Source organism: Juglans regia, chromosome 1 (assembly GCF_001411555.2).
Source record: "Juglans regia cultivar Chandler chromosome 1, Walnut 2.0, whole genome shotgun sequence".
Taxonomy (NCBI): domain Eukaryota; kingdom Viridiplantae; phylum Streptophyta; class Magnoliopsida; order Fagales; family Juglandaceae; genus Juglans; species Juglans regia.
Window position 1 is genome coordinate 31,889,929 of NC_049901.1, and position 24,300 is coordinate 31,914,228.

Below are 24,300 nucleotides of genomic sequence, written 5' to 3' on the forward strand. Positions count from 1 at the left end.
TTTAATACAGTCTCTCACCGCAGTAGTTCGAGATGGCACTTGGAACCTCGGTTCAAGTGATCTACATACTTTCCTAAATCCCTGGGCTTCTACTATCCTAAATGGAAGCTCATCACAAATTATCATTTCAGCATTTGTCATTCGTACAATTTCTGAATCAAACTTATGTGCATTTGCCGAGTTATTGACATCACTATCTCCAATTCCCTCAAGAGCCCCCTCACAACTCATAGTCTGTTGATCCGTAAGTCTAATTCTATGAGGATGTTGCTTACAAGTACCAAGATGCTGTAGCATACTTGATGTACCATGTCTTTTGGGATGACAAGAGTAAATCTTGTGACAATAATTACACTTCGCTTTTGGGTCATTTAAAGGACATCCATCTATTTTAGTGAAATGATCCCACACTGCTGAGGGGTCCTTATTTGCCCTTCTTTTACGAGGAGGGACTGGGAGACTTGTGTCACTAGACAAGTTAATATTTGAAGCCATTTGTGATCGGTCTTTCAAAGGAGTGTCACTTTCGAAGCAATCCATATATGAGCTGACATATAATATAACATATAAAAATCAAAATATTAGGATATGAACTAAAAATTACTCTATTTTTATGATTTAAAGAAACTCAAAAGAAAGAGAAACCACTATCAAAAGAAAAAGATAAGATGCAAATGACAAATTCCAGAGATTATTTTAACATTTAACACTTACACACACACACACATATCAATTGCAAATCTGTTTTCGGCATTAAATGTAAAACAAGCTGAGGATATTTATCAAATTTGGCAAATTTGGTAACGAGTGATCATGTTAGATAAGTACAGAAATGATTTGTAATAGCCGCACTATATATGTCTTAACAAATATACACTGGTTGGTCTTGTGATATTATAGTCTGGTTGCTGCAAGCCTCCCACAAAGTGCGGCTATGTCTATGTTAACGAGACATTTAGTAATGACATGCATCTATCTACATCCTCTCATCAATCTGTTGAGTCAATGGACAATGCTTATTTATCATTCAGAAGGAACAAAGGATAATAAGCAGCTCAGAAGTAAGAAGAGGAGCCAGAAACATTACATTGGAGAGTGACGGATAAATACCAATCCACAGGCATTGGAGAAACCAATTAAAATAAATTAGTTTACATAATATCACAAGACCAACAAGCAGAATTCATATTGGTTGGCCACTTGTGAATATCAGAGACTTGATTGCTTTTTCTCTACTGGTAACTATATATCACCCTCCATAGCTCGATGCTTCTAAAGTATATTCATGTAAACTTTGTAAACATTTGGATGTTTATTTTCATGCAGCCTTACTGGCATGTTCCTTATGTTCGTCGGCCTTTACTTTGTGCTCTGTGCTAAAGGGAAGGAAGGTTGCTATGCAGCATATGACATAGAAAGTGAGTTCAATGCAAAGAAGCCTCTCTCAAGTTATTATGCCATCAGTAAACATGTTGTGTGTGTGTATATATATATACATACATGTATATATATATATATATAGATAGCATGTTATATATGTATTGCATTGCCACACTTCTCTGCTGAATGAAAATTCAAAATACAATAGATCATAAAAATCTATTTATATTAAAAAAGTGTAGCAGATTAATTAAAAGTGTGGTATTGCAACACAAAAGTGCAGCAGATTAATTAAAAAAGTTTTTATATTTATATTATTTTTGCAAGTTCCAACAAAAACGAATATGATTATTAAAAGCAACCTTTTTAGTTTATGGTCTCTGGTATTTCTAACAAAGTTCCAATCCCAACAAAGTTCCAGTCTGGTATTTCTAAAGCTGAACTAAGCTCCCAAAGCTCTCAAGGCTCTTCGTCATAAACCACCGAAAGACTCATTCTATCCTGCTTCATTGGCATATTGATGCCAATGAGGAATTTCTTGTCCATCCATGATAGATATATTTTAATCCCTATTTAGAACAAAAGTAATTATGCTTATCACTTGTGATCTACCCATCAACAGATTGAAGAATCCTGCATAATTGCTAGAATAAGGAGCAGCAAGCACAACAACTCAGCAGCGTGCAGGAACATCAAATGAGAATAACAAATGGCAGCACGGAAAAGAACACATCAACATAAGCATAACAGAGAACAAAAAGCAGCAGAGAAATGTAAAAGAACGTCCCAAAGACTGAGAGAGAGAATGCACCCGTCTGCGATGACCTCTGAGAGAGAGAACGCACACACAGAGCACCAAACAAAGCTCGAAGTTAGAACAAGATAGAGAGACAGAGAACGCACCTGTCTGCGATGACCTCTGCGATCGGCGACAGCGACGGCGACTGAGAACGGCGACACTGACTAGGGTTTCCGCAGCGGAGAGGAGAGTGTTTTCGTTGTTTTCGTGAACTGAATCAGTTTCGACGGGTTGTTTGGATTAAAACCCAATTTCAAACAAATGACCCGATGAACCCGTATTTCACGGGTTGAGGAGGTCGGTTCATTCGGACGGGTCGGGCTTACGGCCCATTATGCACAGCCCTAGTAAAGGGTATTAGTTAGAGACTAGACCATGTTTGGGAAGTGAGCTAAGTTGGAAACATCTCATCTCATCTCATCTCAAAATTTCTAATAATTTTCTTCCCAAACATCACTCAAACACATAACACTTTTTAATTTCAAATTTCAACTTCTTCATCTAATACTTACTTAATCATTACAAATTTTTCAAACTTTCAAACAAAACACAAAAAAATACACCTTTTTCAAAGTTTAAAACAAAAATAATATTTACGAATGTTTTTACATTGCGTTTGTATATTTTTACTTCGCGATTTTAAGATCTTGACGTTTGAATGACTTGAATTTTTGATGTGAGGATTTGGGGTGTGAGTGTGTGTGAGTCTTACCATGTGTCAGTCATCATGGATAGTAAACGTTACCCAGGTCATTCCTATGACACACTGTCGTTAATGTCATACATGAAGGAGAGTGCTTTTTGATGATTGGGTTGCATTTTTCATATCACCCTCACTTGATAGATAGGAAGGAGAAAATCCTCGGGTGTATCATGTGTGATGTCCTCGAGTTGGTTGGCCAGGCTAATGTGTTTTTTCGGTGCAACATGTCTATCTTTGTGTTAGATTTGACGATTTGAAATATCTTTGTGTGAGATTTAATGATTTGAAACAAGTGAATCAACTTGAATATTGGTCAGGTGGAAGTGATTCCACGATTTCGAACAGTGAAGTGATTCCTTGATTTCGAATATTGAAGTGATTTTCCCCTATTGAGCATATATCTGTGTGAGATTAGATGATTTGAAACATCTCCATGTGAGATTGAATGATTAGAAATATCTCTGTGTGAGATTTTGTGTTAAATTCTATATGATGTATTACGATGAGTTTTACAAGATTGAGAAAAGGGTGATTCCCCACCTCAGTGATAAATATGTATGTATACTTAAGTTCTGCATAGAGGGTAATTCCTCATTGGGTGATTCTTTGCCATAACTATGAATACATGTGGTTTGCTTAAAGGGTGATTCATCGCCATGCACAATACACATGTTCGCTTTCGCTTTTTTTTACATGAAAATGTGCATTGCATCATTTACATTGTCTCTCATTAGTAGAGTTGTTTAACCTATCTATGGTTTCGTTTATCAGAACCGTAAACTTTGATCAAAAGGTAGATCTAGGAGAAGTACCTGAGAAAGAATGACTAATCTTGCCTGAGCAATAGATATAGAGGCATGTCTCCGTTAATAGTAATCATGTCATTTCTTTAGAGTTGTATTATTTATTCAAGTTCCCAATCATGTTCGGTTCACCATATTTGGATTTGGGGAACAAACAAAAGATTCCATCTATTATTTTAGGAAATAAAGTGACATATGAATATTTGGGTGTTTATTGAAAGAACCTATTTAGTCTAAACTCTAGTACAAATAGCACTTAACTTTTACTTATTCCTACGGTTTAATCGACCATCCACATACATGTGCACTCATTGTGGACATTGCACACAAGATATTGACCTAACTCGCAGGTGTTGTTGATAGGTTAACACCTTTGGCACAACGGAACATCACCAGGTCCTTTACTGAGGAATAGAGCACCACATGTCTTCTGATACAGGATTTTCAGAAGTAACTGAATGTGGCCTCTATCGCAGAGCATGAGCATCGTAGTCTAGTGGTTATTACGATAGGCCAAAAGCATTGGAGGTTTACGAGAGAAGGTAGCAACTTAAGTAGTTCCCCCTAGAAGTTTATAACAAGCATAGTGGTGCGCCTGCAGACAACTCCTATGGTACGTATGGGAGGAAGAGCATCAGTGTGCGATCATTGTCGTAGGTCTCATGAAGGGGAGTGTCATCAGGCCTCGCTCTCATGCTATAGATGTGGACATGTAGGACATTACGTTAAGGACTATCAAGTGAGATTTAATTACAAATCTCAGCAAGTTAACAAATAACTTTAACTAGCAGTATACAGATGCATACATGACAGTAAAAACATGCATGCGGACGTGAGCATGAATAAACGAGATTTGAATTGACAAATAACGTGACATGAACTGACATAAGCTAGAACTAATGTGAACTGAATTGACATGACATGAACTTGGATTGTACGTAAGATGGCATGAAATGGAAATTGAACATGAAAGTAAACATGACGTGAACTGAAATTGAATTGATATTGAAATTGAACATGTACTTGGAATCTTGTTCCCATAATAACTGCTTGATTAAACATAAATTTTGGATGCTACACAAGTCCTATTGAACTGTGTGCCCTTATCGATACCGCATCACATCACAGGTATCTGCACTAGCTGTGAGTATGTTAACATATGCATCACATCACGAGTATTTGCACCTGCTGCGAATTCGTAATGTATGCATCCCGTGACAGGTATCTGCACCTACACGAGTACATATAACATGAATATGAACTATGGCTGGCACCATTGGCGTTGGTGCCTGACTTCGCTCCAGCGACAGTTACTTAAGCCTTATTCGAAACATGTTGATGGTATTTTGTCAATCTAAGGAATTTCACACCAATTTAAATACTTCTACATGAATAATGGAGTTCCATAATGATATTACTCTATCCTAATACGTGGAGTCGTGATAAACATAAAAGACTCAGTTCACTTCAAAATACTGTTTTTTGTGACGAAATCCAAACTCGTGACATGATGTGGTGTGAAATCAAATGAAATATGACATATCCTGATATGACATAACGTGTACATGAGACTAGTGATATGACATAACATGATGTGTAACAATTAAACATGACATAATCATGAAGTGCAACAGCTAAGCTTGGCATAATGTGGCATAAGGTGTAACAGATAAATATATACTAGAAATAAATCATGGCATGACATAACGTAACATGTACATATTAATAAATAATATAAATGATGGTTTCTCTTACCACCAAACATACATAAATACCCTGAAAGTAAGTTAGAGGCTAACTTACTGTGAGTGAAGTGTGACGAAATTAAGCATGAAATAACGAAAACTATAAGGAGACATTTCTAAAAGTTAAAAACTCTTTACTAGCATACTTAGAAAAAAAAAATTATCAACTTAGAGTAAAATTACCATTTTACCCTTACTTGTAGGAAAATAATTATTTTACCCATAACTTAAGGATTTCACATCCTTTCTCTAAAACTCACCAAAATTTATATTTCTCATATAAAATTTTATCCTAAATCTAAATATCTAATTAAAAAACTTTAAAACACCACATAACTATAAGAACCATGCATAGGTCGAACTTTCAAAACTGAATCTTGCAACATAAAAAATCATATCCAATGCCTTAATATAATGCTAGGACACTAACAAAATAAAAATCATAAAAACCATAATTTCTTACATGCTAAAACATCAAGTCTTTTGACCACAAAGAATAAACATTGATGTTCTTAGTCTATCCTTCTTCAAACCAACTTCAAGAACTCCAAAAGTCTAAAAACATATTCTTAACATAACCATAAATCAATCCAAAGAAATAGCATGCTTGAACAAACAAGTCAAAAATCCCAAAATCCCAAAATGTCAACCAATACTATTGGCTTGCACATTTTCTCCAAATCGAGTACTACATGTTTTGGGTCTTTGATCAAACTATTAGATCTGACTTTTTCCATGAAGTAAAACCATCAAAAAATAACATCATATGCTTCATATTCAATTCGTAAGATGGATCTAAGTTTTAAACTCAATATCACATGGTAACAAGTGCATACAAACATAACAAAACCCGTTAGCCTTAAGTTTGTGTTTCAATCAGACCTCAACATGCATAAAAATTCATTCTCTCAATATCACAACCATAAATCTTTAAAATAACTTCTTAACACATATATTAAAGTCTCAATAACAACATATGTGAATATCAATACTATAAGAGCATGCTTTCATAACAACAGATCCAAACTTACTCAAAACAGAAAATGTTTTTACTCTTCCAATTTCCAACTTTCTCATATCATGCAAAACTTTAGTAAAAACTCTCAATATGCAAAAACTTTAACCAATTTGCATATTAATATGTTAACTCCAAACCATAAAAAGATTGAAATAGGATATTGTCAAGAACATCATTAAAAAAATTAAAGAATCACACACTATCGAGATTGTAGCTCAATATGACCTTTGTATGCTTAAATAGATTTTTCACTAACAAAAAAAAATTGAAAAAATATAAAATATATACCAACAGAAACTAGACTTAAATATGAACAACTTATATGAAGAAAATTTCATGAGAATATACATACAAATGCTTCCAAGCATCCAACCAAGAAAGGCCAAAAAAGTTGTCTAAAGCTTCTCCTTGAGTTATCTCCAATAAAGTGTTTCAAAAGTAATAAAAGCCTAAGGGAAAAGTCATGGAAGACTCATAAAATTTTGTAGGTGTTGAGAGGAGAATTGAGGGTGGCTTTTTGGTGATGTGTTGTCAGCCAAAACCATACTCAAAACCATGGGCTATAGCACAAGGTTTTATGCCTTGAAGCTACAATGTGATGGGGTGGTGGTGAGGTGGCTAATTGCCTTCCCTTGAACCACTATTTGGGGCTGAAATAGGTAGTGTAAGTATACTCATGTAAGCGGAGAAACTTCTCCAAGAAGCTATGAATAGGTAGTGCAATTCGGTGGGCCTTAATGGGCCTAAACCGATTGGGCATCATTTGGGGTTTCAATAGGATTTGGTTTGGGGTTTTGGTTTCTATCAAGTCCAAATTTAATTTTTCATTGCACAATGAAAATACTATAGTATAAAAGAATGGATAAGGGTGTAATGACATGAATTTTAATGGTTTATAGTATGTGGAAGTGATTTGATCAAATAATTAAACACTAAGCTAAAATCGGTTTCAATTAGGATTTCGAAAACCATTTAGAGTTTCGGTTTCCACAAAATATTTGGGATTTCAATTAGATTCTAAATATTTGAAATTTCACTAGGGTTTGGGTCCTTTTAAATCACCTGGTTCTGATGGATATGATGCTTGTTTTTATCAAACTCACTGGTCCAATGTTGGTGATGAAATATGTCATGCTATCCTATCTTTTTTAAATATCAGTGTTGATACTGTTGATATAAATACACATACATTATATTGATTCCTAAAAGTAGGAACCAAGACAGTAATTGAGTATCAACCCATAAGCCTTTGTAACGTGATTTACAAAGTTATTACAAAGGTGTTTGCCAATAGAATGAAAGTGGTTTTACCCTCCATTATTACCCCAAATCAATGTGCTTTAGTTCCTGGGCGTTTAATCACAGATAATATCATTGTTGCATATGAAACTCTTCACACTATGAATACTCAGTTCATGGGAGACAATGTTACATGACTTTAAAATTAGATGTGAGCAAACCCTATGATAGTGTTGAATGAGAGTTTCTAGTAGCTGTGATGTCTAAATTGGGTTGACATTATTTCTTGCTTGCCAATTTGCTAGCAGAAAGGCTGACATGATTTTACAATGCATTACTTCTTCCTCATTCTTAGTTCTGGTAAATGGTGTTCCTTTGGACAAGTTTACTTCACAATGGGGTTTAAGACAAGGTTGGCCCTTATCACCTTACTTATTTATCTGTTGCGTTGAGACTTTAAGTTCTCAATTACATGCTGCTCAACATCATGGTCATTTCTCTAGTGTCCCTATAGCTAGAGGTGTGGTGAGGATGAGCAATCTTTTTTTTCTTGATGACAGCCTCTTATTTTATCAAGCAAACATGCATGAATGGGAGAGGCTTAATCATATTTTAGGTGTATATGAATCTGCCTCAGGAAAATTTCTCAATAGAGATAAAAATCTCTTTTCTTTAGCAAAAATACCAAATACTCTACACAAAAGCACTTAATGGAGATTGCAGGATTAAAGGCCTCTTCAAATATTGATAAGTATGTGGATCTCCTTTCTCTAGTTGGAAGATCTAAAGTGGTTGCATTCAATGGTCTTGTGGAGATTCTATTAAAACAATTTTGCAAGCTATGGCTGGGAAGGAGATTCTATTAAAACAATTTTGCAAGCTATACCCACCTATAGTATGAGTTTGTTTAAGAAGCCTAACTCTTTGATCTCTAATTTTTGGTGGGGTCACCAGGATAGTTGTTCCAGGAAGAATTGGAAGAATTGGAGAACTTTGTGTGTTCGGAAGCAACATGGTGGACTTGGTTTTAGGGATCAAGAGTGCTTTAATTTAACTCTCTTGGCTAAGCAAGCTTGGAAAATGTTGAATTCTCCTAATTCCCTTCCAAGCAGAATCTTCAAAAACCAAATACTTTCCTCATTCATCTATCACTTCTACTGTATTGGGATCGAAGTCTTCTTTTATTTGGAGAAGTATTTGGCAAACACTAAAACTACTCAATGAGGGACTTATCTGGAGGATTGATGATGGTAAACTAGTTCATATCTAGAAGGAAAAGTGGTTACCACAAGCAAGCTCCAATCGAATTCAATCTACTATAAACTCTCTACCTAAAGATGCCTTGGTTGCAGAGCTGATTGATACACATTAAGGTTGGTGGAATATGGATCTTCTTCAAGCTATTTTTACTTAGGAAGACATCTCACAAATTTTGAAAATTCCTATGACTTCAATAGCTATTCCAAACAAGCTTATGCAAAGTGGAACTTCAAATGGGCATTTTTCTGTCAAAAGTGCATACCACTTATGTATGAAACTCTCTTCTTGTAGTAGGGAAAATTTTCTAAACAATGGCAATTCCAACTACTACGGAAGAAGATCTGGTCTTTACCTACAACTAATGTTGTTCGAGTATTCAAGTGGTGTTCTTGTGCTGATGTTTTTCTCACAAAATTGAACCTCTGTAAGAGGAAAGTTCTAGCTAATTCTATATACCCTATCTGTCTACAAGAGGATGAAACTCCAATACATGATCTTTGGTTCTGTCCTCTAACAACAGATGTGTGGTTACTTGGATCTAAGGATTTCCAGAAAGCCCTATTAATGCCATTGCTTTTGATATAATTTTTACTCAGATGATGGAGAGGTTATCTCCATAGGAACTGGTTTTGTTTCTTGACATTGCTAGATCTATCTAATTTAGAATAAATGCATTGATTTATGAAGGGAATTTCTCACATCCTACAATTCTGTATAGCCATGCTTTACAAGAATGTTCTAAGTATACAGATGCTATGCATAATATAAGGCAACCAATTTGTACCTCACGGCCTCAACCTCCTCATTGGGAAGTTCCTCCAACAAATTGGGTCAAAGCCAATTGGGATGTAGCTATTAATGCTGATATAAGAAAAATTGGTATTGGTGTTGTTATTAGGGATGGTGCTGGTCTTGTACTTGCAAGTTTGATGAAATCTCTAACATTTTGTGTAGAAACCATCTATAGCTGAAGTAAAGGGTTTACTAGCAGCAACGTTTGCAAGGAGCTTGGTCTGAAGAATGTTTGCTTTGAAGGAGACTCATCCCAAGTTGTTGATGATATTTTAGCTAAGGAGGATCATGCTGATTTTGTTGTTGTCTTATTTCAATAATAAGAACTATGTCTGTTGATTCCAATTGGAGAATAAGACATGTCAAGAGAGGTGCAAATGTGGTGGCACATAGACTTGCTAAAGTGGTTGTCTCTCACATCTGAATTGATTGATATAGATTCTACTGCTTGTTGTATTTCTAATCTTGTATTGTCTGGTGCTAAAGTTTGTGATTAATCAAATGTCTTTTATTTTGGTTTTAAGAAAAAATATGATTACTTAGTTGCTTTCCGCTGTGATTTACTCATACTGGTAAAAACATGCTAGGTTCATTACTTGTTAAATATTATAAAGGGGGGTTTGTAATCCAGTGTTGCATGTCTCGACGCTTTGATCGCCTCCAGATTTCAAGAGGGGATTGGGGTCGTGACACCTATGAATATTGAGCGTAATTGTATTTCTATTTCACTTATGCGTTGTTAAAAGGATTTTTCTTTTCTTACTGAAAATCCTATTAGATTATGTTCGTTGTTAGTTCATTATAAGATTTGATTTTTATCAAGGATATGGTGATAATTTTTAAGAGATCAAATTAACTTTTATGTAATTTCAACCTCAAAAACACTTTTTTATATTATTTTCAAACAAATTAAACATGTTTGAAAGTGTTTTAGACATAAGGTTACCAAACATTAAATACATTTTTAATAGTAGTGCTTATTACTTATACTCTAAAACTAGAAGCTATATTATCTATTGTGCTCCCTATAATAATTAGTATACTCTTTATCTAAATCCAAATTGGGGTATTTTTAAACATCTGGATACACATCAGGTATTCAAATATGAAAGTGCATATGTATCTGGATTTTCAATTTTGGGTTTCCCAAATTTTTACATAAAATAAAATAAACAATTCAACTTTTTTAAATTTTAAAATAAAAATAATATTAAAAAATATTCTAGTAATATTTTATTCAATTTTCAAGTTTCATTTCAACTCATATCATCTCATTTACGAAAAAAATGAGACTATATAAAAAAAGCAATTAGTTTGGAAGGAATCCAAGTTATGTCTTATTTATTTGTTTGTTTATTAGTCCATGTATTATTTATTATCAGTGATCATGCAAATATTGTTCTATTTGCGGGTTGTTGTCTTGATCTTTAGGAGTAAAAGGGCTTGGTGCCCCAAGGGGGTAGGTTTGGAAGTACAATTTTTAGTGGTCTAGTATCCCTTATTCAGTGGTGTTGAAGATGTGTCAAACTTTTAAATTTGTATTTCATTAATGGCATTTTTGTAAATAGGTTAATGGCAAACTTGTAATGTTTAATTGATGGCAAAGTTGTAATTATGAAATTTATTTATAAAAGCAAGTGCCTACGAGAATCGAGATGCAGAAGAGATATTTTACCTTTTTCATTTGAAACCGCGTGCGATACTATAGAGAAACGGAAAGGATTTTTTCAAATCCAAGTTTTACTAAGATCAAATTAAAACTTGAGGAGATGATCAAGTATGTTTTTTCGGTGTGGTTTCGTTAGGGGATAATATGAGGAAGCCAATCCATATTTTGTGCAGTGATCAATAGTTGTAAGTGATTGTAAACTCAAGTTTTTTTTATGCATTCTTCAATAATAAAGACTCATAGACTGTTCATGTCGTGGATATAGACCATTAGGATCGAACCATGTAATTTCTTGTGTTGATTTCATATTTCTTTTATTATTCTTGCTTTTATTTTTGATCTTGCATGAGTATATACTGTGATTTCAGGTTTTCAAATTAATTTAAATAGAAAACTAAACCAATCACGTTAATCATATATTTGCTTGGGATTTGGTTGTCTGATATTCAATATTAAATTGCATATTACAACCAGTTACGTTAATTTAGTTCTTTGAATATTTGTTTGTGAGAGTCTGAAATTATAACAAGTGGTATCAGAGGCAGGTTCAATGGGAACTGCAAGGCTCAATACTGAAAAGTTTGATGGAAAAAAATTACTTTGGGCTATGGAGGATCAAGATGAAAGCCTTTTTCACTCAACAGGGTCTCCAAGAAGCTCTTCTTGGAAAAAAGAAAATGGAATCTGTTGAAGAGAATGATAAGAAAGAAATCTTAAGGAAGGCTCACAACACACTCATTCTTTCTCTCGGAGACAAAGTTCTGAGAGAGGTAGCCAACGAAGACACCACTGCTGGAATCTGACTGAAATTATAGAGCATCTATATGACAAAATCTCTGGCCAACCGATTGTACAAGAAAACAAAGCTCTAGACATTCAAGACGTCTGCAGGTATATTGATTTTTGACCATCTCAATGCTTTAAATAAAATTATTTTAGATTTGGCTAATATTGATATTAAAATTGACGATGAAGATCAAGCAATTTTATTGTTGAGTTCTCTGGATAATTCTTAAGCTAATTTGAAAGAGACCATGATATATGGGAGGGAAACACTGACTTTAAATGAGGTTCGGGCCGTATTACATTCCAAAGAATTACAAGCTATGTCTGAAATAAAATTTGAAGCTGGGGAGGGTTTGACTGTGAGGGGGAAAGCTGAAAAAAGAGGTCAAAAGGGAAATAATAGTAAAAATAATGTGAGGGGTAGGTCTAAGTCTAAAGGGAAGCAATTAAAATGCTTCATGTGTCACAAAGAGGGAAATTTCAAAAGAGATTGTCCTAATAAGATATCTAACACAGGAAATGGGTCTAAGGAGGATGGGGATGCCTCGGTTGTGAGTGATGGGTATGAGAGTGCAGAGGTTCTAAACGTGTCCGAGTTTGATTCAGGAAAAGAATGAATCCTTGATTCATGATATTCTTTTCACATGTGTCCTAATAAAATATGGTTTGAAACTTTTCTTGAGAAGACGATTTAGGAATTTATTCCTAATTATTACGCAACACCCTCCTGCACTTGGGATAGCCTTTGTGCTACTCATTTTTGAGTGAGTCATCTAGCTAGGGTCAACTCACATGGAGGGGGTAGTTATTTCCTCTCTATAATTGATGACTATTCCAAAAAAGTGTGGCTGTACATTCTTAAAAATAAGAGTGACACTTTTGAGAAATTCAAGGAATGGAAGAAATTGATAGAAAATCAAGTAGGAATGAATGTTAAGAAATTAAGAACTGATAATGGGTTAGAGTATCTCTCTAGTGAGTTTAATCAGTTCTGTCAGAAAGAGGGTATGGCTATGCATAAAACAATAAGGGAAACCTCTCAACATAATAGTCTAGCTGAGAGGATGAATATGACCATATTGGAGAGGGTTAGATGCTTACTGTCAAACTTGGGACTTCCTAAGTCTTTTTGGCCTGAAGCTGCCACAACTGCAGTCCATTTAATTAATAGGAGCCCTTCTTCAGCCACAGAGTTTAAGACTCCTCAAGAAATGTAGACTGTAAAACATTCTAACTATGACTACTTGAGGGTGTTTGTGTGTGTTGTGTATGCTCACACCCAAACTAACAAACTGGAACCAAGGGCTATGAAATATATCTTTGTAGGGGTACCCTGAGGGAGTAAAATGATACAAGTTATGAATTGATGAGCCAAGGATACAAAAATGTATCATTAGTAGAGATGTGATCTTTAATGAACATGAAATGGCTCGAGTTAAAATTAAAAGACTTGAACCCACTCAAGATACTAACCTTGAGAAGATGGATCTTGAGGTGGAGCAACCTGACAATAATTTGAGAAAATTAGAAGGCCAGGATGCTGAGACTCAAACTTCAACTTTAGGTGATGAGGTCCATGGAGTTAGTTCATACAGCTTGGTCAGGGATAGAAAAATTAGGTTTATAAAACCCCCCAAGAGGTATGGTCAAGCTGATATGATTGTTTTATACTTTGACCGTAGCAGATGAAGTTGTAGAAATGAATCCTAGATCCTACAAGGAAGCCATGGAAAGTATTGAATCTCATAAATAGATACAGGCCATGGATGAGGAAATTGATTCTTTGAAAAAGAATTAAACTTGGGAAATGGTTGTTAAGCCTAAAAAGGCTAAACTGGTACGATCTAAATGGATCTACAAAAAGAAAAAGGGCATATTAGGAGTCAAGGGTCCTAGATATAAGGCTAGTCTTATAGCAAAGGGATTCACTCAAAGGGAAGGGAGATATTTTAATGAAATTTTTTAACCTGTTGTTAAACACAACTCAATAAGGTTAATTCTATCCTATACTACTTATAAAGATTTACACTTCGAGCAATTAGATGTAAAAACAGCTTTCTTGCACGATGAACTAGATGAGACTATTTACATGCAACCCCCTGAGGGTTATGTAAATGAGTCCAACATTAATCATGTCTGTTTACTTAAAAAATATTGTATGGACTTAAACAATCCCTAAGGCAATGGTACAAAAGATTTGACTCTCATATGTTGGACAATGGGTTTAAAAGGAGTCATTATGATAGCTATGTGTACTTTAGGCATTCCGGGGACCACATTATCTACCTACTCTTGTATGTAGATGACATGCTTATAGCATGTAGGGATACTAATCTAATTGAGGAAGTCAAGTGTATACTGAAAACAGAATTTGAGATAAAGGAACTTGGGCCAACTAAGATGATATTAGGTATGAAAATAGTTAGAGATAGGAAAAGAAGATTTCTCTATCTATCTCAGAGAAACTATATCACCAAGGTCCTTAACAGGTTTGGTATATCTAATTTAAAACCTGTTAGCACACCAATAGGACAACATTCAAAATTGTCCATAAATCAAGTGTCTAAAACTGAGGAAGACATTAGATTTATACAAGGTATACTCTATGCAAGCATGGTGGGAAACATCATATATGTTATGGTGTGCTCTAGACCTGACTTAACTTATGTTGTTAGCATGGTAAGTAAGTTTATCAGAAATCCTGTAAAGCTCCATTGGCATGCTATGAAGTGGGTATTACAGTACTTAATTGGAACTTAGTGTCTAGGTTTGAGGTTTGGAGGGGATGTGCAACAGAGGAGTGAGTTAGAGGAATTTGTGGATTCTGACTATGCTGCTAATTTGGATACCAGAAAGTCTTTGATTGGGTATGTATTTATAGCATTTGGAGGGGCTATTAGTTAGAAAGCTAATTTACAATCTGTAGTTGCTTTATTAACAATTGAAACTGAATATATTGCTATGACAGAAATAATAAAGGAGGCTATGTGATTAAATGGTTTTTCACATGAGTTAGGCATATTTAAACGGGTTATGTGATAACCAAAGCATTATACATCTTGCCAAGAATTCAGTATACCACGAAAGGTCTAAACACATAGACATTCGACTTCATTTTGTGAGAGATGTAATAGCATCTGGAGAGGTTAAAGTAGAAAATGTTCCAACTGAGGAAAACCCTTCTGATATGATGATAAAATCCCTACCAACTACCAAGTTTAGGCATTGCCTAAATTTGATTAATATGTGGAGCTATTAGAGTTTGGATTACTTTGCAGGAACAGTCCAGAGGAAGAAGAATATCGCTTTACAAGAATAAAAGACTTGTCAATGTGAAGATTTGTTGAAGATGTGTCAAGCTTTTAAGTTTGTATTTCATTAATGGCATTTTTGTAAATAGATTAATGGCAAACTTGTAATATTTAATTGATGGCAAAGTTGAAATTATGAAGTTTATATATAAAGGCAATTGCCTACGGGAATCGAGATGCAAAAGAGAAACTTTACATTTTTCCTTTGAAGCCACGCTATACTAGAGATAAATGAAAGGGTTTTTTCAAATCCTAATTTTACCAAGATCAAATTGAAGCTTGAGGAGATGATCAAGTGTGTTTTTATTGAGTAGGTTCGTTAGAGGATAATATGAGGAATTTAATCCATATTTTGTACGATGATCAATGGTTGTAAGTGATTATAAACTCAAGTATTTTTTATGCATTCTTTAATAATAAAGACTCCTAGACTATTCCTGCCGTGGATGTAGACTATTAGGGTCCAGGTAATTTCTTATGTTGATTACGCATTTTTTTTTACTATTCTTGCTTTTTATTTTTTTATCTTGCATGATTATATACTTTTTAAATTAATTTAAATAGAAAACTAAACCGGTCACATTAATCATATATTTTCTTGAGATTTGGTTGTCTGATATTTAATATTAAATTACATATTACAACCAGTTACATTAATTTGGTTCATTGAGTATTTGTTTGTGAGAAGTTGAAATTATAACAAGTGGTTTATAATTATTAGTTTGCTATTTTAGTCAAATTATTGTGAAGGGTATGTATTTAAATATATATATGAGTTAAATAAAATATTATTTTTAATAATATTATAATTTTAAAATTTTAAAAATATTAAATTATTTATTATATTTTATATAAAAAATTAAAAAAATTATAATAATAAAATAAGATAAATTATCGTGAGTTTTCAATTCTTTAATGAAATCATTGAACCCTTTTTGTTTCTTGGACGCATTGTGGGAGACTGGTCCCTCGAAGCACCGGAACATAATTTTATTTTGTGGGTGGGACACGTAACACAACAAAAGAAGATTGGAATTTGGGATGGCGAACGTCTTAATTGGTATTCCCCAGTTCTCTCTACTTGTCGTGCGGCGAAGGGTTGGATTTCGCTCACATTGGGAAACCCGCAACAACGGTGGTATTAGCGGCACCATTTGCTGTTCAAGCCGACGGCTTTCAGAACTGCGATCTTCTTGGGGATTTGGAGTCAGATCGGATCAAAGACGGTGTCTTTTGGCTGCTTCTGGGGCCGTCTCTTTTGACCCAGTTCAAGCGCCCACCATATACTCCTCCCGACTGGATACTGCTACTGGCGGTGGTGGTGACGGAGATGAATTCGGTAACAGAGGCGGAGGCGGTGGTGGTGACAACAAAGACGGCGAAGAGTGCGGAGGCGGCTCAGGCGAAAACAGCAAGGAGATGGCAGGCATGTCCATGTCTCAAAAGTTAACTCTGGCTTATGCCGCTCTTCTTGGAGGTAAAGAACGAACGCTTTCAACATACCTACTTTATTTATGGATGCCTTCTTCTTTTTCTCCCTTTCTTTTTGTTTGCTTGATTGGGGAGTGTCGCCTCGAAGGATTCATGTTATGAATCTGCTAGTTTGATAGTGTAATTGATAAAGATGTAAGGATGACTGTAATTAAACAGGAAATGAGTGGAGAAGATGATGGATGAAAATTGGAATCCAAAACCTCCCAAAACAGAACTACAAAAAGTTGAAGGTTCTGGAATAATCCTGCTTTTTCCTTTCCTTCCCGCTCCTTAACAGATTTATTGTAAAATTACTAAAACACCCTTACATAGACTGCTGTTAAAACACAGCGTTTTAATTGAATAAATAAAAGACTACACGTTCAGACCATCACAGCCAATTACTCTAACGACGCCGTAACCTTCCTCACCATGCGCACCGTTTCCAGCTTCTCAGAATCCCTCTTTGCCAGATCTCATTTGCCCACAAAGCCAAGGTCCCTGCTTTAACTCCTGCCATGCGCCGATCTCCTCTCTTGAGCCCCTAACAATTCATTCCATATCTTTCTGGTTAAGCAAACGAAAACTAGTTGCATGAGGGTTAATAACAGTAGTAAGTTTTTACGAACATTTACCATAAAACAACTAAAGAATCCGGAATTATAAAATTTACACAAATGTTTTGTGGGGAAATTTGGGCAATAATATTTCACAAGAATTCGAGCATGGCATGTAATGGGTGAGCGCAAGGAACTAAGTTTTGTTACTCCATCTTCGGTAGTAAGACTTAATTTGGGTCAATTATCCACCTAAAGTTGTTAGACCACTGAATTACTTGAAAAGTAATTTTGCTTCGCACCATTGGGGACTGCTGAATTAGGTCTTGTATGTTCTGCCTGTCTGTTCTGTTTACTCAGGTTGCATCCTACGTGTTTGTTACTAAAAGCTTTGGTTATTTAAAGGAATTGTGCGAGACTTGCATATCCTATTACTGTATCTAGCATTACTTTTTTCTTGTTTAGTTGAATCCTTACGCAAAAGGAGTCATATCCGTGTCCTCGATGTCTGCTTTTTTATCAATAAAATTTTTTTATTGAGCATAAAATAGACCAAAGCTGAATATATGAGACATATACAAGAGCTTCACCTATGCATGCTAGTTTAGCAATACAAAGAAGTCATGAAAAAACATGTCATTAAAATCAATTACAATCGACCAATGGAGTTAAGTGTTGAAAAATAACTTCTAAGCTGATCCATTGGCTGCTTTCGATTTTTAAAGTTTCTTGCATTTCTCTCCTTTCAAATACACCACCATAGACAAATTGGGATCATTTTCCTTGATGTCTGTTAGCCTTGGTTCTGCTAACTAATCAAGATGCAAAACTAAACTATGACTGTATTTTTCACCTTTACCACTCTATTCCAATCTGTATATATTATTGAAGTATGGCTGATATTTGATAGTGGGTGGAGCTATTGTCTACATGATTAGTGGCAGCCTGAACTCACTGCTGGCAGGGGGACTATCAGCCTCACTACTGTATTTTGTTTATGCTACGCTTCCCACAAAACCCATTCTTGCATCATCCATAGGGCTTGGTAAGACTTAATCATACTTTTCACAATTATGTTAAATTTTCCATATTTATTATATATACTTATGTTGCTACTATCTATGCATGTATGGATAAGACCTGCTGTTGGTGTTTTCTTGAGCATATGGTCCCTACTAAAATCTTTTTTATTAAAGGATGCTCAATTAGTGGACTTCATGTTTATTAAAATTTTGTAGAAGATTTTTTATAAGAGCAAAGATCAATGCGCTTTTTATTTTTTGAGAAAAAGGGAGAAATAGCTCCTATGGTATTGATTCACTGTTCTGCTCGCCATCGTATATCTATTCTAGCATTATTGAGTTATGGTGAGACTTGAAGGACCTACAAATATAACACTTAAGGCAAATTTAAGTTACGGTCTTCTAAAAGATCTAAATAAGTTAGTAACTAAAGTAACGCATACCCCTATAATCCTACTCATACATGCATTACCTATACAAAAGTTCCTACTCATGCATCATAATAAGCCAAAAGGTCATCCATGTAACTGCTGCTCGAATGCTGAGCATTTACAGTTGGAAGTTTCACTTTTGAAATATTTTTTTAATTCTTGGAAAATAATGAAAGGGACGTAATGGTAAGCGTTATGTACTTTCATAACTGTGCCCGGTAAAGAGACCCAACATAATAAAAATACCTAGTTTTTCGAAAATAAATTACCAAAAAACATAGCATAAAAATATAATCTCATAACAAGAAAATTTAAAACTGATCTTTTTGTGAAAAAAGAAGACACTTATTAACTTAGTCTGAAAATCCTTTGACACATGATCTATGCTTGGACGTCAGCTCGTCAACACTATTTTCTTTACCTGGACATTTTAAATACATTAAAAAAAAACACTCAGAATGAGTCGAATACTCAATAAGTAGTATATTATATAGTAAACATAATAAGCATAGAGTTTTCTTGAAAAGTTTGCATACTTATACTAATACTAACATAAACATGTAACATGTACTATGCATAACTTATTATTCCCTTTCTTTAATGGCCAGCAAACCTTAATCCCAGTTTGCAGGGCTGTGCACCGGTTCCACTGTCTATGGCCACAAGTGGAACCACTTAGCTTATCAAAACATACCATGGTCGACCACGCTAAGTCCATGGCTTGCACATACACCCATAATTGCATTGGTGCCTTGCATATTTTATGGCCATTTTTAAAGCTTCTTTCATATCTTGTCTTTTATCTTTCTTACTATGATGCATGTAAAACACATAATAACCTAGCTAATCTAATTGCTAGGCCTGTCTGTTGCACTTTTGGGAGTGATGGGTACTCGTTTTGAGATATTTGGGAAGATATATCCACGTCTTGTATCTTTGGTGTCGCTTATAATGACTGGTGGTTACTTACATGGGATTATGCGGAGTCTACGCTGAAATGTTTACAAGCGAGACTCTAGTTATCTGCTGAGGTTGTATGTACTCACCAACTTTGATCGAATTATATCTCATCTAGTAACCAAGATCAGTGTTTTCGCATGTCTTCTATGTTGTAGAATGCATTGAACTTCTTTTTGGACCATTGTCTGTTGTCTATGTGTCCCATCTTCTTCTTTTTTCTTTTGTTTGTTTGTTATTAGAGCTATTTATATTCCCGTACACATGTTTCTATATGGGTGCTTATACTTAAGCCATGTTCCTCCCCCTTCCCCTGCCCTACCCTTAGAATTTATTTTGGATTGTTTGACTTTTTAAGTTGGTATAACAGTTAGAATCATTTTTAAGCCGCAGTTTGAATTGAAAGCTCATCTTGTGACGCTCCCAGATTTTGCTTGGGATCGGACGGACATTCGAAACGTCGGGACATGCAACACAAGGTTACCTGCCCCCATTCATGACATATAAGATGTAATATATATAACATGCATCTAGCATTATGCAATATTCGCAGCGAATAAATTTTTTTTTTTAGCAATATTATGCACCAAACTTATAATATCCCAAATAGTTAAAACATAATTCATGTATACTTAACAAAATAAACATCCACGATTACAGCACGGGTATCAAAACTGTAATCTCAAAATAATGGAGACTTGGTTTCATAATTACATTGTCAAAATATACTATTGGGCTAATTCGTTGAGTAACTGGCGTAACTTGACTAACGATGCTAGAATACTATCCAAAGTCCTAACTATGGAGGTTGTAAGCTCCGTGTTGCATCTACGGCATCTAGTCAATCTCCTCTAATTTGCCAGTGTCTATTCTCTACTCTGATCCTGACACATCACCTACCATTTGAAGGGAATGGTAATTGGGACTACTACGGTGAGATTTGATTACAAATCTTAGCAAGTTAACAGTAAATTTTCACACAGGTTAATAATGCATGCATAGCAGTAAAAGTATAAATGCATAATCAAAATCATAAGTAAGTATAGTATAACTTGAACTGAAACTGAAAATTAGCTTGAAGTGACATGGCATGTACGTGAACTTAAAACATAACATGGACTAGTAACATAACATAAACGTGAACTTAAAACATAACGTGAACGTAAGCATGACATAACATGAACGTGAACTTGAGCATAACATGACATAAATATGAACTTGAAACTTGACATGAGCGTACATAACGGGAAACATGATTTGTATCGGTTACTGCATCACAACACAGGTGTCTATACTAGCTGTGAGTGCATTAATACGTACTCTATAGTTGTTGTCCCATATATTTTACGTGTCACAATTGTTGTGTCTCACGTAATGTATGCTCCACAGTTGTTGTGGCCCCATGAATTGTTTGTGCCACACTTGCTGTGGACACACGTAACACAAAGTATCGCTCCATCGACATTAGTGTCTGGCGTGCTCCGGTGATCAGCTAGTTAGGCCTCACTTGCAACATGTTGATTGTACTTCATCAACCCAGAAAATTTCACACCTATTTAGATACTCTAGAGTGAACAAAGGAATTCCACTAAGATATTACCCTATCCTAGCGCTTAGGGTCGTAATTGACATGAATAACTTAACTGGCATACATGACGTGACATGAACGTAAGACGACATACATGACATACTTTGAGATATAAATATAACAGACAACATTCATAACATAGCATACATGTAACATACAATATTTTTTTTTTTTTTATAAGTGATGTAACATACAATATTTTGTAATATGACATAATATGTAACAGACAATATTTTGTAACATGGCATAACATGTGACATTGAATATTACATGACATAACATACATCTAACAAATAACATACATAATATGACATACTTGCAACAGATAGTAACATGAGACGGAATATATTGTGTAATAGACAAGTATTTTGTGACAGAATAATTTGTGTAATAGATAAACATGTGATGACATGTCATATATAACGACATACGAACATAAACTGTAGTTTCCTTACCCATCACAAATACACAGTAAACTGATAGTAAGTTAAGATCTAACTTACCTCAATCGTCGCATTCTACAAGAATAAAGTGCGAAACACGAGAAACTATAAGAGAGAATTCTAAAAATTAGAAATTTAATTACTAATAATTAGAAAAATGAAAATGGACAACTTAGAGTAAAATTACCATTTTATCTTTTACATGTGAAAAAATGATCATTTTACTCATAACTTAAGAATTTCACATCCTAATTTCAAAAATTACCAAAATGTACATTCCTCATGTAAATTTTGTCCTAGACTCAAATATCAACTCAGAAAATTTAAAATCTTTCACAATTATGGAAGACTCACAATTGCTGAAATATTCATAGGTCATTTCTCTTGATTTTGATTGCAATTTCTTTCATCTTTAAAACTCATGATTAAACCAAAATTTTGATAAGGATCTTTCTATCCTAAGTTTAAAAATACACTTAAAATATCTATTAAGAAAAACTAATCATCAACACAAAACTTTTTGTTAAAAGACCTAAACTTTTTAACAAAAAATAAACTATTAAATCATAAGTTTTGACCTTAAAAAAAATCTCCAAGAATTTCAAAAAAATCAAATCTTGCTTTTAACATATTCATAACATCATCCTAAGATCAACCATGATTTAAATCATCAAACAAAAGTCACCACAATCACAAAACAACACTTGGAGTTTTTGGTTTTACACTTAGTCCAAAAACAGAAACTTTTCTCTCAACTAACTTTAATCAATTTCTTGATCCATGGCTTAAAGGCATGTGATCTTCAAACTAAAACATCTCATGGTTTAAAAATGTGTCCTAAAGAAAATCCAACCATTAAACTTAAAATCACATGGCTAAAACTCAATAAAATATGAATCTAACCCAAAAAACCAAATCTTAGGCCTAACCGAAATCATCTTGCATAGAAAAATCATATCTTTAAAACTAATATTAAATATCTACAAAATAACATTCTAACATGTATATAAGAGGTTTAGGATCATCACATAAAAATATCAAAGCATTGAGAATAAGATTAAACTACGAAATATTCAAACTTTCACAAACAAAAACTGTTTTTCCACTTCCAGTTTTCAAGTTTCTAGATCTAAGGAAATCTATCATCAAAAGCTTTATTCATACAACAAAATTTCAATGAACATTCATAAACACATGCTAAAAACACTCCATAAAATTTTCGGATCAAGATATATCCATTAGCTTGGTCAAAAATTTCAAAACATAATTTATTTTTCAGTTTCACGCCCAGAATGACATTTACATGGTTAAAAATACTTTTGACCGACCAAATGAGCATAAAATGAGACTAATAAGATATATACGGAAACTACACTCAAAGACGAACAACTTTTATGAAGAAGTGATCATGCGAAAATACCTACAAAGGGTTGCAAATCTCCACGCAAAAAGACACAGAAACCTGCTCGAGAGAGCTCTTTTGAGTCTCTCTCAAAGAACGGGTGAATAAGTGGTTAAAGGAAATGAAATGTGTGTTACACGACTTTAGACTTCTGGAAGGGAAAGTTATGGGCTTGAATGACCCTTGATTGGAGGTGGCTATGTGGTATAAAGTAGAGAATAGAGAGGAGCAAGGATTGCCTGCAAGCAATGTTTTGAATATTGTACTGGACGTCGTACCGGTCAAGACACTGGAACGAAATATTTTGATACCGGTATCGTTTTGTGTACCGTTTCGAGATAGTTGATGTATGAATAAATTATATATCAATACATATATATATATATATATTATAAATAGCTTAGTCTGAATTGAAGGTCAGAAAATAAGTTTATAGTATGAAAAAATAAAAAAATTAAATGCCGAAATACAGGCTGGTATCGGCCCGTACGATCGGTATTTGGGCCGGTACGAAATATATATGGTACCTGTACCGGCCCAGTGGCCGCTACGGCAAATACCGATCGTACTGGCCGGTACGGTACGAGATTAAAAGCACTACCTACATCAACTGTGAGATATGGATGTTGATGGGGGTGGATCTCTCCTTCACATTAAGGCACTATTGGGTGCAGCTAATGGCAGTAGATGTCTGCCATGTGGGGGAGAAAACTTCTTCAAGAAGTTTTGCCAAAGTGGTCAAATTCGTGGGCCTTGTTGGGCATCAACCAAATGAGTTTCAATTTGGGGTTTAAAGGGGGTTTGAAAGGGGTTTGGTTACGGTTTGAGATGTTATCAAGCCCAAATCCAATTTTTCTTGGCCCAATCAAATTTTCAAAGTTGGATAATGATGTCATAACAAAGATTTGATTAATTAATAGCA

The 24,300-nt window shown here is 34.6% G+C and overlaps 1 protein-coding gene across 3 annotated transcripts; it reads left to right on the plus strand.

The window, feature by feature from the left end:
• Positions 1–16,459: 16,459 nt before the first annotated feature.
• LOC108993580 (protein FATTY ACID EXPORT 2, chloroplastic-like) lies at positions 16,460–20,545 on the plus strand. Of its 3 annotated transcripts, XM_018951055.2 has the most exons (4): positions 16,464–16,982; positions 18,446–18,580; positions 19,848–20,022; positions 20,373–20,545. In XM_018951055.2, exons 1-3 carry the CDS (start codon positions 16,547–16,549, stop codon positions 19,982–19,984), a joined length of 708 nt encoding a protein of 235 aa, XP_018806600.2. In that variant the 5' UTR covers positions 16,464–16,546; the 3' UTR covers positions 19,985–20,022; positions 20,373–20,545. The 3 variants fall into 3 exon arrangements, with proteins under 3 accessions (XP_018824105.1, XP_018806600.2, XP_018824103.1); XM_018968560.2 differs by lacking the exon at positions 19,848–20,022 and having other exon boundaries at positions 16,460–16,982; positions 20,339–20,431; XM_018968558.2 differs by lacking the exon at positions 20,373–20,545 and having other exon boundaries at positions 19,848–20,218.
• Positions 20,546–24,300: the final 3,755 nt, after the last annotated feature.

What these genes read in the sequence shown, in the direction of transcription:
- LOC108993580 (XM_018951055.2), top strand. Translation starts at nt 16,547, where the DNA reads ATGGCGAACGTCTTAATTGGTATTCCCCAGTTCTCTCTACTTGTCGTG. An exon ending in TTATGCCGCTCTTCTTGGAG is followed by an intron (nt 16,983 to 18,445) that starts GTAAAGAACGAA and finishes GATATTTGATAG; the next exon opens with TGGGTGGAGCTATTGTCTAC. An exon ending in TGCATCATCCATAGGGCTTG is followed by an intron (nt 18,581 to 19,847) that starts GTAAGACTTAAT and finishes TCTAATTGCTAG; the next exon opens with GCCTGTCTGTTGCACTTTTG.